General features: G+C 38.4%; 1 protein-coding gene and 1 pseudogene across 1 annotated transcript; both read right to left on the bottom strand.

The window, feature by feature from the left end:
- Positions 1 to 2,062: 2,062 nt before the first annotated feature.
- LOC131023482 (protein GAMETE EXPRESSED 1-like) lies at positions 2,063 to 3,882 on the bottom strand (annotated as a pseudogene).
- Positions 3,883 to 5,097: 1,215 nt separating this feature from the next.
- Positions 5,098 to 7,882, bottom strand: LOC131021909 (cysteine-rich receptor-like protein kinase 2). Its single transcript, XM_057951247.1, has 8 exons — positions 7,415 to 7,882; positions 6,959 to 7,347; positions 6,756 to 6,878; positions 6,546 to 6,673; positions 6,261 to 6,471; positions 5,951 to 6,182; positions 5,723 to 5,873; positions 5,098 to 5,652 (listed from the first exon to the last, which is right to left on the bottom strand). The coding sequence occupies exons 1-8, from the start codon at positions 7,792 to 7,794 to the stop codon at positions 5,332 to 5,334; spliced, it is 1,935 nt and encodes a 644-aa protein (XP_057807230.1). The 5' UTR covers positions 7,795 to 7,882; the 3' UTR covers positions 5,098 to 5,331.
- Between the last annotated feature and the right edge of the window lie 4,695 nt (positions 7,883 to 12,577).

A 12,577-nucleotide genomic window follows, 5' to 3' on the forward strand; every position in this document is an offset into this window, starting at 1 on the left:
TATAATTATTCGAATTTCATAATTTTATAAAGAAATAAGAAGATGAAGAAAAAAATATATACAATTTACAAATAAACGTTCAATTTTATTATAACTACAACATTATCACTGAAATTGATTTTAAATTGAATATTATCTTTTTAATATATTATAGATAAAATAATAAAATTATTCATCATCATAATACTTATTACTATTAACATTCTTTTGGGTGGCCCACAAACCCGATCGACGCAGGGTTAGGGTTGAAATATAATGATGTTTCTCTAACCCGCCAAAAATTGCAGGCCCCGCCCGAGTTATAGCAGCTTGCCAATTGGCAGCTCTAAATTTAAGCCATGGATTCTTCATCTACCTAATTTTGATTTTGATTCCATTAAATACAAATAAAACAAACATTGAATTGATAACTAGTACCAAGTTTTCAAACTCTTTTTTTTTCAAGCTTTATTCTTATTCTCTCACAGTTAGTTAGTGGGCCCAAAATTTCAATTGTGATAGATAGTAAAGTTTTAGGCATTAAGTAGTGGGGTTTCTGTTTGGTGAATCAAGAAAATGCCAAGGGAATACTGTGCTCAATAATAATTTTATGATGATCAGTTTTGGCCGGATTCTGGAATTTATCATTCACTTCAATTTAGGAATTTATTTTGATTTTTAGTTTTGGTATGAAATAAAAAATTAGGCAGAGAGAATATTGATCATCCAAACATTCCTTACAGGCTCAATAGGCCCAATTACCTCTAAGCCTCGAAGTTGTCTCAAGTCTGGGTCCATCTCATGTGGGCCAAGTTTGGTTTACAAGTAAACAACTTCAAAATGTTAGTAACAACCAATAACATAAGAAACTTAAGAATTCAACAAAAAAAGTGAAAAAAATAGAACAATTTAGAACGAAATTCTATTTAGAAAATCCTTTCAAAAAAACAAATTATTTAGAAAACTATAAAGTACATACTAGTTTTTTTAAAATTCCAATTCCAAAAAGCCCCACAGACCCAAGCCCAAATGGATGCCCTCCCCTGCGTCAGTATGTGCCAAAGGCTCTAGGTGGTTTTATCTTATTTATTTACTTTCTAACTTTTAAGATTTTTCTGAAAGTGGATTGAATTGCCTACATTGTACATTCGGTGTCACCGTACATCTAATCTAATTAAATTCTAATTATGATTAATAAATATTAATATCAATAAATTTTAATTATATATAATTATAGTGAATATCGAATTGAAAGCACACAAGTTTTTGACACGTAATTTTATGTTGCTCATTTAATTTATGACAATCTGATTTTGAAAAAAAAAAAACATGGTATAAAAAAAGATTAATTGCATATAATATCACGAACTTTGCCCGAAATTCATTTTCCCCACGATCTTTAAAAATTTCATTTTTTATCAAATACTTTGACATTTGTTCAATTTCCCTACGATTTTTTTTTCCGATGACCGAAAAAATGACATAGCAGTGACGTGGATTTAATTTTACACGTAACGCTGACGTGGAATATGTATGAATTTTAAATTACACATATAATATTAAATCATAATAAAAAAACGCTAATTTCTTTTAATTTCTCATTTTTATTGGGCAAAAGGAAATCAAAGATTGCTTTTGGCGCTAGAAAAACGATTGCTTTCCTTTCCACCACCTCTGTCGAAGGGTTCCTCTCCAGACCAGTGTGGAAGTCTTCGTGTCGAGGTCTTCCAAACCAGTAGCGCCGATTGCTTTGTGTTTCCAGTCTTCCAAACCAGTGCGCTGATTGCTGGCACCGATGCTTCGCCCATTGGTGGCACTGATTACTGATTGTTGAAACGAGGGTTTTAATGTTTAAACTGAAACGCATCGTTTAATTTATCGGACATGTATCGGTGAGCCACATGGAAGCTATGTCGATTCCGATTTGAGGGTAAAAAAAATATCCTGGGGAAATTAAACAAATGTCAAAGTATTTGATAAAAAATTGAATTTTTAAAGATCGTGGGGAAAATGGATTTCGGGCAAAGTTCGTGATATTATATATAATTAACCCTATAAAAAACAACAAAAAAAGTATAGTCAATTGCTAGAAAATAGAACTAGTATTTATTTGAATTGTCTCCAACTTGCTCTGCAAAATCGTAATCTGGATCCTCCAACATCCCTACATCTTCTGGTAGATCTTCATCGATCCACGAAGACCACTCAACCTCACTCTCTTCTTGCTTTCTTTCTATTCCATTAATCTTTTCCATCATTCTCAAAAGCATCTCATGATTCAGCACTTCATAGTCTCTGCACCATTCTCAAATTTAATCCACTTTATCTAATAAAATATACTTCATTTTATTCCACAGCTAACCTGTACGTGTAGATGGAATATAAAATTTTGATGGAGGCCAGAAGTAGGAACACTGATCTAGTCGACGTCAGGATCCAAGTCTCATGCTCAAAGCTGCAGCGCAGCGCGCATAGCTCGATCGAGAACGCAGCACACAATGCTGTAAAAATCCAACCAATTTTGTTTAATGGAAAAGGATAATATTAATGAGAAAGAATTTGGCAACGAGCATTGGTCTCACCGAGGTGAAGGCGTGGTCGAACGTTGTAGGTTTATTTCATGCTTGCGAACAAGTAGAGCAGGAGCATCAAGAGTGAATAGATGATGAAGATCTTGATTGATCTCGATTCTATCAGCATCGCGTTGTGCAGCGCAAACAGCTTGTCTAAGGTGTTCAGCATTCCTGCCTGCTTTGACTCAAACGCTTCCTGCAAAACAAATGTCCAAATTAATGTATGAGAAATTTTTAGTTAGAAATGATGTAATTACCTGAGCAAATAGTATTGTCTTGGAGTTGTGTGCAAGTTGATTATGTGCTCGATGCAGTTCCTCTTGACGATTGAGCAGCTCCTCTTGCTGCCTCTTCCAGAATTCGGACAACTTTTGCAAAGTACCCCTGCATCTCAATACACTCTATGTCGGGTTATGTAATTTGAAATATACCTGCTTTCTTCGAGTGCTTGTGATTGAAGACGAAGGCCTTCCATGGCGGCCATCTGCGTGTCCAGAAGCAGCTTCTGATTATCCAAAGAAGTTGCTGTCAAATTCTCAATGCCGTCTGCTTTGTTATGCAGACTAGTCATTCTTGAAATCATAGCCTGGCTAACCTCTTTTTCGATTTCAGCTGTTTCGTCCCTTAAATTGGAAATCTGGGAGTGTAGGAATCATGAAGCAACGATTGTAGGTCTGGCCTTGTATCATATCCACTTGAGCAGCTGCTATCCCCTTGGATTGCTCCGAATAAGTCTTGACAATGTGTACGATTTCTTGACGTCTCTGCGACCTGCTGAGTCTGCTGATCGATTGAGGCCAACGTGCCATGAATATGTTGGGAGTTTAGTAGTAAAGTCTTGCCACGCTCTTCAATGCTGTGTAACTTATCCTCTGCAGATCTTTTCAGTTCGTTCACCAACCTCTCCGTTTGATGCTTGAACGCATGAATTCTGAAATATTAGTCATACTTAGATTAGCCGCAATAAAACAGTACAAGGATGAAAGCAATAAGGGAAGGCCGGAATGCTTCTGAAAGCAATCGCTGAGATCCCACGTGAGTCTGCCCTTGAAATCTTGGTCGGCGGCGATCTTTTGTACAGCCGCCAAATAGATTTTCGTACCCAACAAGATTGTGTTGCACGCATCTGGAGTTTGGCGTTTTCGACTAGATTCATGGCCCTTTCGTTGTTGTCAAATGAATCCAGAGCGAATGCTGCTCCGACGTGGTTGCTGATAGGCGGCGGAGGAAAACCACCATGGGCCGCATGAATGACACAATTATAACAACTGCGACTGCTACTCTCAACAACTCCATTACTTCTAAACCTTGACACACTCCAACTTGTATAAATTCATATATATATGTGAAGGATGAAAAAGAAAAGGAGAAGATGGAGATGAAACTTGGCGACCAAGGTTGGAAGTTTGATATAAAAATAATCTTGAAAAAGGACTAAAATTTCAGAAACAATAATACACTTGCCTCTGTCTCGCTCCCTATACATGTATACTATGAAACAAAGAAGCGTACATGTACAAGTTAAGGGAAGTGAGTTGAAGATAGTGTGAAAGCTATTGAGGGGAAAGATTTATACAGTATCTAAACTCTATGCACAGATGGCAACTATACAATATTCGTATCATATTCTTTCGTAATCAAAAACAAGGTTTTTGCACTCAAGGTTATGTTAATAGTTTAATGAATTTTATCATTGTTGACGGAATTTTTTTAAGGAAATTTATTTTAGATCTTTTCAATTAAATATGACGCTAATATTTGTAGACGATGGTTTAGATTTTTAAAGAATAACTTATTTCCTAAAATTAGTGTATAAATGGAATTAAATAAATCATACAATATGGGTACATCAAAAAATATATACTATTTGATTCAAAATTAAAAGGCATTATATATATACATATTATAAAGTTTTAAAATATTAATACATGTTCATCAAAGTAGCTAGAATTGCAAAAATGCAAAACATGAAAAAGTTGTTATTCATGCAACTCTCTGTTTGCTCTGTATTTTGTGAGGCAGTGGCATCAGATTCATTTGTAGAAACAAAGCTATTTGAGCAAGACCCACCTTGTCACGCCCTTTGCAGCCCAAGCATCCAAATAAGCTGAGACATGGTTGGCCTCGAACAAGGCGGTGACTGCACGCACACGCACAACTTACTTGATATTCGTTCGAGTCCAACGCCTCGTCCGCTAGATTTTGATGCATACCTCTCTCATATAATTTCCACGCCTGCATATACACAAAACTACTCGCTCCATCCCATAAAATAGTTTTACGAACGAGTGCTACTAGTTTTAATTATTGTAGCCGAGTGTATTGTGAGTAGATAAAGAGATTCACCTTATCTTAATGGATAATGCAGCTTAGGTTAAATTAAAATGACGAGTCCTATATAGTAGAATAGATAAATAAGTTGATATATCAAGCTACATAATATGTATTGATTTGTTATAGGATAATGTCTGCAAATAAAATATAATTATTTTTTTTGAACGTTCCAAATAAAAAATTAAAATTATTTTTATAGGACGCGGAGGAATTAGTATAAAACACTTCCATAGTATATAACATGCATAACTTTTTTTGGTTGGTAATGTAGTACACATTTAATAATAGAGGACATGGTATATATGTTCCATTAAACAATTCATAAAACTCATCCAACTTATCTCCCTGTGCAAACATCCACAAAACAAAAACATTTTCAAGAAAATAACATTGAGAAATAGATGCAAAAGCAGTTGAAAAGTAGTTTAATTTGAAAATGAAGAAGCTAGCGGCCAGTAAATTGGGTAATGGAGACAGTAGCATGAGATGCAGATTTATCTGCAGAAAGCGGCCCATCTTCACCAACTAATCCATTCATCCTATAATCGAAAGAAGGCCTCCGCACAGCCCTCTGCAGCCTCACCGATCCATCGTCCGAAATCATCATGATAAGTTGGGACATGCTTGGCCTCGATGAAGCCGGTGACTGTACACACAACATAGCAATTTCTACCATTTTTATCAATTCCCCCACTTCTTGTTCCGTCAACTCCAACGCCTCGTCCGCTAGATTCTGGTGCATGTCTCTCTCGTATAACTTCCACGCCTGCATATTCAAATCATGATCAAGATCAACACAAATCAATTTAAATGATTTTGTACTTAATTTCACGTACCTCATTAAGTAGATATTCAGCGGTGGAATCGGGGTTCATGTCACTGCATTTTCTGCCGCTGATGATCTCGAGGATCAGAATTCCGAAGCTGTAGATGTCGACTTTCTCAGACAAATGGCCGCCGATGGCGTATTCTGGTGCTGTATACCCTCTGATTAATTCATCATCATATCATATATATGTATCAATAAATGCTTATTTGCAATTACATAAGAATTCATTACTTACAGTGTGCCTGCAAAATTAGTGCTAAGATGGCTCTGATTCTCAGGAAGAAGCCTTGCCAAACCAAAATCTGCAATCTTGGCTTGAAAGTCATTGTCGAGTAGGATATTGCCCGGCTTGATGTCTCGATGTATGATGGTTACGTGGTAATTCTCATGCAAATATGCAATTCCCCTTGCTGTCCCAAATATTATATCAACCCGTTGTTTCCAGCTCAACATTCCTCGTTTTTCACCTATTACATTTACACAAAATAATTAAATGAAAGCAAGAAGAAGAAAATTAGCTAGGTGTTGAGTTTGAGTATACATACCGTATAAGTATATGTCGAGGCTTTTGTTCTCCATGAACTCGTAGACGAGAAGCTGCTCAGTTCCCTTGGTGTAGCATCCCAATAGACGGACAAGATTGCGGTGATGAACATTGCTTATAAGCCTTACTTCGCTCTCGAAATCTGCCTTTGCTCTGCTGTTGCTTATATCCAGCTTCTTCACCGCAACCACACTCTCATTTCTCAACGTCGCCTGTTCAAGTGTAACGTTTTCATTCAGCACTACTACTTACACATTACAAATTAATCAAAACTAATTAACTTCACCTTGTATACTGCACCAAAGGCACCTTGTCCTATTTTATTTCCTTCACTAAAATTATTTGTTGCTTCTTTCAAATCCTTGTAGCTGAATCTATTGGGACGTTGCAACTCGGTTGCACCCAAAATGTTACCTGGACAAACAGGGAGAAATATAATATAAACTTGGCTTAGATGAAGATGCTTATAAGATAAAGAGATGTATAATTAATATACCTATTAGAGCGTATTTGAGCTGTCTTGAAAACTTGTACCAGATCAATATAGTAACTATAATCACAAGTAGTCCAGCACCTCCAATCGCTCCCCCTATCACTGCCTTTTCATTCACTGAACTCCCTGAAACAGAGTACAATTTCTATGTTTTAGTTATGTAAAAATTACTCCATAATACAGAGAATAAATAAAATATATATTACCTGGCGGTGGTTGTAAGAATGGTTGGATATCGGTTGTGTGATTATCAGAAAAGAATGGTTGATTGGAATATCTCATAAAACATGCTGCATCAACAACCCTCCCATCTGTCCGAGGGAAACAGTTTCGCAAGTTTTCGTAGGCGGCGGTCAAGCAACCTTGGCAGCCACCTGAGCTAACTGTGTGAGCACACTGCGCCACCCCATAAACTGTTGAGTCTGGGGTCTTCCTCCTACTTGCTGCAAAATAGTTTAGTATCTTTGGAGTTGCCACTTGAAGATCACTCAGCAGTTTCGTTCCCTCTTCGGTGAAACCGGTTGCCCCAGATGCTGATCCATCACATCTTAGCCAGTTTTCGCTTGTCCTTGCGTAGAACTCGTAGCTCTCATACCTCATCAACTCCAACAATCAGTATCTCGTGGAAGTTGCATTTGTTTATAAGAGTGGAGATAGATTACCTGAGGAAACAGCCATCAAAGACAGCTCGACCACCGGTGACGTTATTGTTCGTGCAGCTCATGATCGCCGATAATGCGGTGGCGTAGCAGGCCAAACACTCAATTTGAGACATGTAGTCTCTGCACTGGACCATGCCGTAAACGGGCTCCGACGGAATCTCATACTGCGCCGTCGCGAACCGCTTGTCCTCCGACAGCTGAGTTCGGAGGTCCGAGAAGGTGGCGTTGAGATTGTTCATAAAGTCAGATACATTTGTGGCTTTTGTACTGCTGCATCCAACACCCAGATTCACATCAGTCTGCGCCTGTGACTTCACCACTTGCCACCGCGTCGACATGCCCACCACCGCCACTATCAGGCCTACCCACCATCTCCTCATTTAGCTGGAATCTATTAATTCTTTCCAATATGAAAATTTCTTGTGACATACCTCGTCCAACTAATATATCGAATTTATATGTTGAAAGATCCACAAGCATTACAAATTAGTTACAATCAACTTCTAATGGAGTCTTCGCCAGTCAACTTCAAATCATCCACCACCACCAGGAAACCACACAAATTAGTTACAATCAACTTTTAAGAGCATCCACATTGGTGTTACATGATAGCTTACTTTATGAGGGGGACCACATGGTATAAAGAGACTGCATTGGGGTTACATAATAGCCTACATGATTTTTTTAGTTTTGATTTTTTTATTTTTCATTTAAGTTTAATTGCATAAATTTAAATCACACAATTTACTTGAAATTTAAATTGCATTAATTTTGAAATCCTACAAATTACATAAAACTTAATAAAATAAAAACAAATCCTAGAAATAACTATTCCGACCCTAGAGGTCCGAAACGTGCCCAAACATGCTCCATCAAATCATATTGGAGCGCGGCGTGCAACTGCCTATCACGGAGAAGGGTATCTCTTTGCACATATTCCTCGAAGGAAACTGGGGTTGCTCGACCACTCTCCGTCGAGTCACTGCTAGACGCCCCATGTCCCGCGTCGTCATTTCTCCAATTGGTTGCTCCTTCACCTTCGTGCTCTACAATCATGTTGTGGAGAATGATGCAACACAACATGATGTCCCGGAGGTGCTCCAGGTACCAATTACGCGCGGGACTGCGAATGATTCCCCACCGAGCTTGAAGGACTCCAAAGGCACGTTCGACATCCTTTCGTGCCGATTCTTGCATCTTCTTGAATCTCGCCTCCTTCTGATTTGTCACCATCGGTGGACTCTTGACGAAGCAATGCCACTCCGGATATATGCCGTCGCACAAGTAGTAGCCCATCTGGTAGTAGCGATGGTTCGCCTGAAAGAGCACAGGCAGGGCCGTTCCATCCAACACGTCGGCGAAGAGAGGCAACTGGTTGAGAACGTTGATGTCGTTGTTCGAAACAGTGACACCAAAGAAGGCATGCCAAATCCTCAGATCGTGGGATGCAACGGCCTCCAAGATTAAGGTTGGCTCCCCTTGATCACCGCGTGTATATGCGTCGTGCCACGCCTTAGGGCAATTCTTCCATCCCCAATGCATACAATCAAGACTCCCGAGCATCCCGGAAAATCCATGTCGCGCCTCGTGCATCTGAGTAAGGCGTGTGATGTTCTCCGGCGTTGGACGGCGCAGATAATGGGCTCCGAAAGCCCGGATGACAGCCTTGCAGAACTTCATGAGGCATACACGCCCGGTAGAGTCGACGACTTTGAGATACTCGTCAAAAGTATCCGCACTGACGCCGGTGGCTAATTGGTGGATAATTATGCTTAATTGTTCTAATTTTAGGGGTTTGCATGTGCATATTTTAAATTAAATCTTCTGGAAATTGGTGTGTTTTATGGTTTGTTTGATGCTTTGCAGGAGATTTAGGTTTATAGATGGAAGAATGCAATTTTGGAGATTTTTGGGCTAAAAATGGTATTTTTAGCAGACATCGACATAGCAGAGCTTAGTGCCAGCCACTCCCGTCAGCGCTGCCAAGACCGCCCAGCCACACCGCCACACGCCAGCGCTGCCAGCCACCCCGCTCAGCCACATGCGGCAGCGCTGCCACCCGCCAGCGCTGCCCTCTCCTCGCCCAGCTCTCCACCCGCAAAGACCACAACCCCAATGAATCCCTCTAAGCCACCATCATCCACAAGCTCGCCCTCGCCAACAACTTCGACGCCATCGAGTCACTGATGCAGCAAATCAAGGCCACGCACAAATGCCGCCTCTCCGACAGCGCTGACCATCTAGCCCGCTGCGCTCTGCCAAATTCCAGCACCTTCACTCTCCATTTTCAGCGCGGCATCACGCCAGCGCTGCCAAATGCAAGTGCCTTCGCTCCCAAAGATTCAGCCCTGCTGCCACACTGCCCTGCTGCGCCCATTCTTGCCAGCGCTGACCATTTTCAGCTCCGCCCATTCATGCCAGCGCTGACCATTTTCAACTCAACTCATTCTTGCCAGCGCTGACCATTTTCAGCTCCACCCATTCTTGTCAGCGCTGGCCATTTTCAAATCAGCTCATAACTGCCAGCGCTGGCCATTTTCAACTCAGCCCATAAATGCCAGCGCTGACTACTTTCCAGCTCCGCCTATTTCGCCAACGCTGACTACCTTTCCCAAGCATAATCATAGGAGTTCACTTTCCAGAGCTATGTTTATTCTTTCCAGCTCCGCATATTCTTGCCAGTACCGATCACTTTCCAGCTATGTTTATTCTTGCCAGCACCGATTACTTTCCAGCTTATTCTCGCCAGAGCTAGGTCTATAAATAGGGTTTCATTTCTATTGTAAATCTATCTTTTGCTATAGTTTTAGACTCCATCCTTGAGATCTCTTGGCATCCGAAATTTAGAATTTATTGCTTTCATAGTTCTTTTTCATAGTATTGAAAATTCATTGTTTTTAGTTAGTTTTCGATTTAGTTAAGTTTTTAGTTATTTATTGGATTGTGATTGCGTGACACAATTACACGTTCAAGACATTTACGGTATTTCGTATTTCAATTCAATTTATTTTCGTTTAATCATGTTTATGTTTTTAGTTCATGTTTATTCTTTCTTTTTAATTATGCAATTTAAATTATGCACTTTAGTTTCATGCCTAGATTAGTTTTATTTTTAATTTACAAGTACTTAATTTCTTAAGTTAGATTTTATTTAAGTTGTTTTAATTCTGCCTAGGGTTAATAATTTAATTCGCCTAGTAATTTTACAATTCGGTTTTAATTCAGTTTTAAGTTTCAGTTCTAGATTAATAATCAAACTCTTTACTGCTTTCTTTTATTACTTTTTCCCACGATACTACTAGAAGCCCTTTAAGACTTTCCTTGAGAGATGACACTGGGTCAACTTACCATCACTAGAATGTCCTTGTTCTATTGCAAGTCAAACTAGAGGTGTTCTAGGTTGAGTCAGTGGATAGATGACGTGCATTTCTGCAAAGGGGAGAGAGAGTCCTGACCTATTGCATCAGTGGTCATCTGGAAGTAAGTATCTTCACCTTGAACAGCCTCGACGATGCGCAAGAACAACTCCTTCTGCATTCGAAAACACTGTCGGAAAAATGTAGGTCCGTACGTCGGATTGTCATTGAAATAGTCTTGCATAAGACGTAGATGGGCATCCTCACGATCACGGTGGACGTATGACCGGGGACGTTTAACACGTCCCTGCTCCGGCGCCGGTTGGGTGTAGATTTGAGCAAGCAATTGTTTCTGCAACTCTATCTCCTCCATGATCACGTGAGCTACACCGTCAGATGAATCAGACGAAGAACCGTGGTCGGATTCCGCCATTGTAGGAAGAAAAAAGAAGAAAAGGCTTGAAAGGTGTAGATTGAAAGAGGAGAATTGTGGAGTGAAAGTAAGGAAGAAGAAGGCGGAAAAGAGAATATAAAGAGAAGAAGAAAAAAATCGAACGGTCAAATTTGCACGCAAACCGAGGCATTCAAAGCTGCCTTCAAATTCAAAATTCAAAAAAATGAATTTTCTATTTTTTTTTAATGGCGCGTGTTTCACATGCGCCTTTCATCAACGGGAAAATGGGCTACACGTTAGAACGTGTAGCCCTCGTGTAGGCAAGGGCTGCATCGCCTTACACGAGTAGGCCGCATCGTGTAAGCGATGCGGATGCTCTAATGGAGCCTACAGCTGAAGACGTTCCATAGAAAGGGCTACTTCTGCTTAGCCCCCTAAGCAGGTTACTTCCATTTAAGAGAAAATAGTCTATTCAAGAAACTAGAATAAAACATTCTAATGGAGACATGATTTTTGACAAATAATAACACTTATAAATATCACTAAATGAAATGGTGGCATATTGTAGTTGGGTAGCTATTACAGGTATCACAAAAATAAAGACATGTCACTAATCTAGTGACATTGAAAAGGTAACTATTTTTGTGACATGTCAAAGTTTAGTTGTTTTGTGATATATGAAAGTGTAGCTATTTTTTATGATAATATGTTTTATAATTAATTTTTTTTAAATATAATTTTATTAATAATATAATAATATTTGTATGTGTGGGTTAATTTGTGTGAGTGTGTGTGTGTGTGTGTGTGTGTGTGAGAGAGAGAGAGAGAGAGTTAGTGTGATACTTATGTATAACAACAATATTTTATGATAGTTTTAGATGTCACAAAAAATATTACATTTTTAAATATAACAAAATTTACTAATATTTGTATGTGTAATAATTAAAATATACATGTAAATATGTGGATGTATCTAATTTTATTACATTTAAAGATATAACAAATTTTATTACATAATCTTTTCGTGGCACTAAAATTATGTTGCTGTAAATAATCTATCTATACTATATTAAAAAGGGAGTTTTCAATTTCAAATTGATTTCAAATCAATTTCAAAATTGAGTGACAATTTTGTAGTTAGAATAAAATTGAAGATTTATTCATAAGCTATACATCTTTTTTTTTTCTTTTTCTTTAACTTCTTATTTTTCTATTTTATTTCCTTTTTAAAATTGTGAAATTCGACTAATTATAAAATATTTGATATGCATATCAAATTGAAGATCATGACAATAGCTTTAATTTGATATATGTTATGTAAATATTGGATTTAAAATATAAAAATTATATTTATTTAAAGATTAAAACTTAATAAAATTCTCTCTCCTCTCTCCTCTTTTTTTGAATAAATCT

Source organism: Salvia miltiorrhiza, chromosome 4 (genome assembly GCF_028751815.1).
Source record: "Salvia miltiorrhiza cultivar Shanhuang (shh) chromosome 4, IMPLAD_Smil_shh, whole genome shotgun sequence".
Classification (NCBI taxonomy): domain Eukaryota; kingdom Viridiplantae; phylum Streptophyta; class Magnoliopsida; order Lamiales; family Lamiaceae; genus Salvia; species Salvia miltiorrhiza.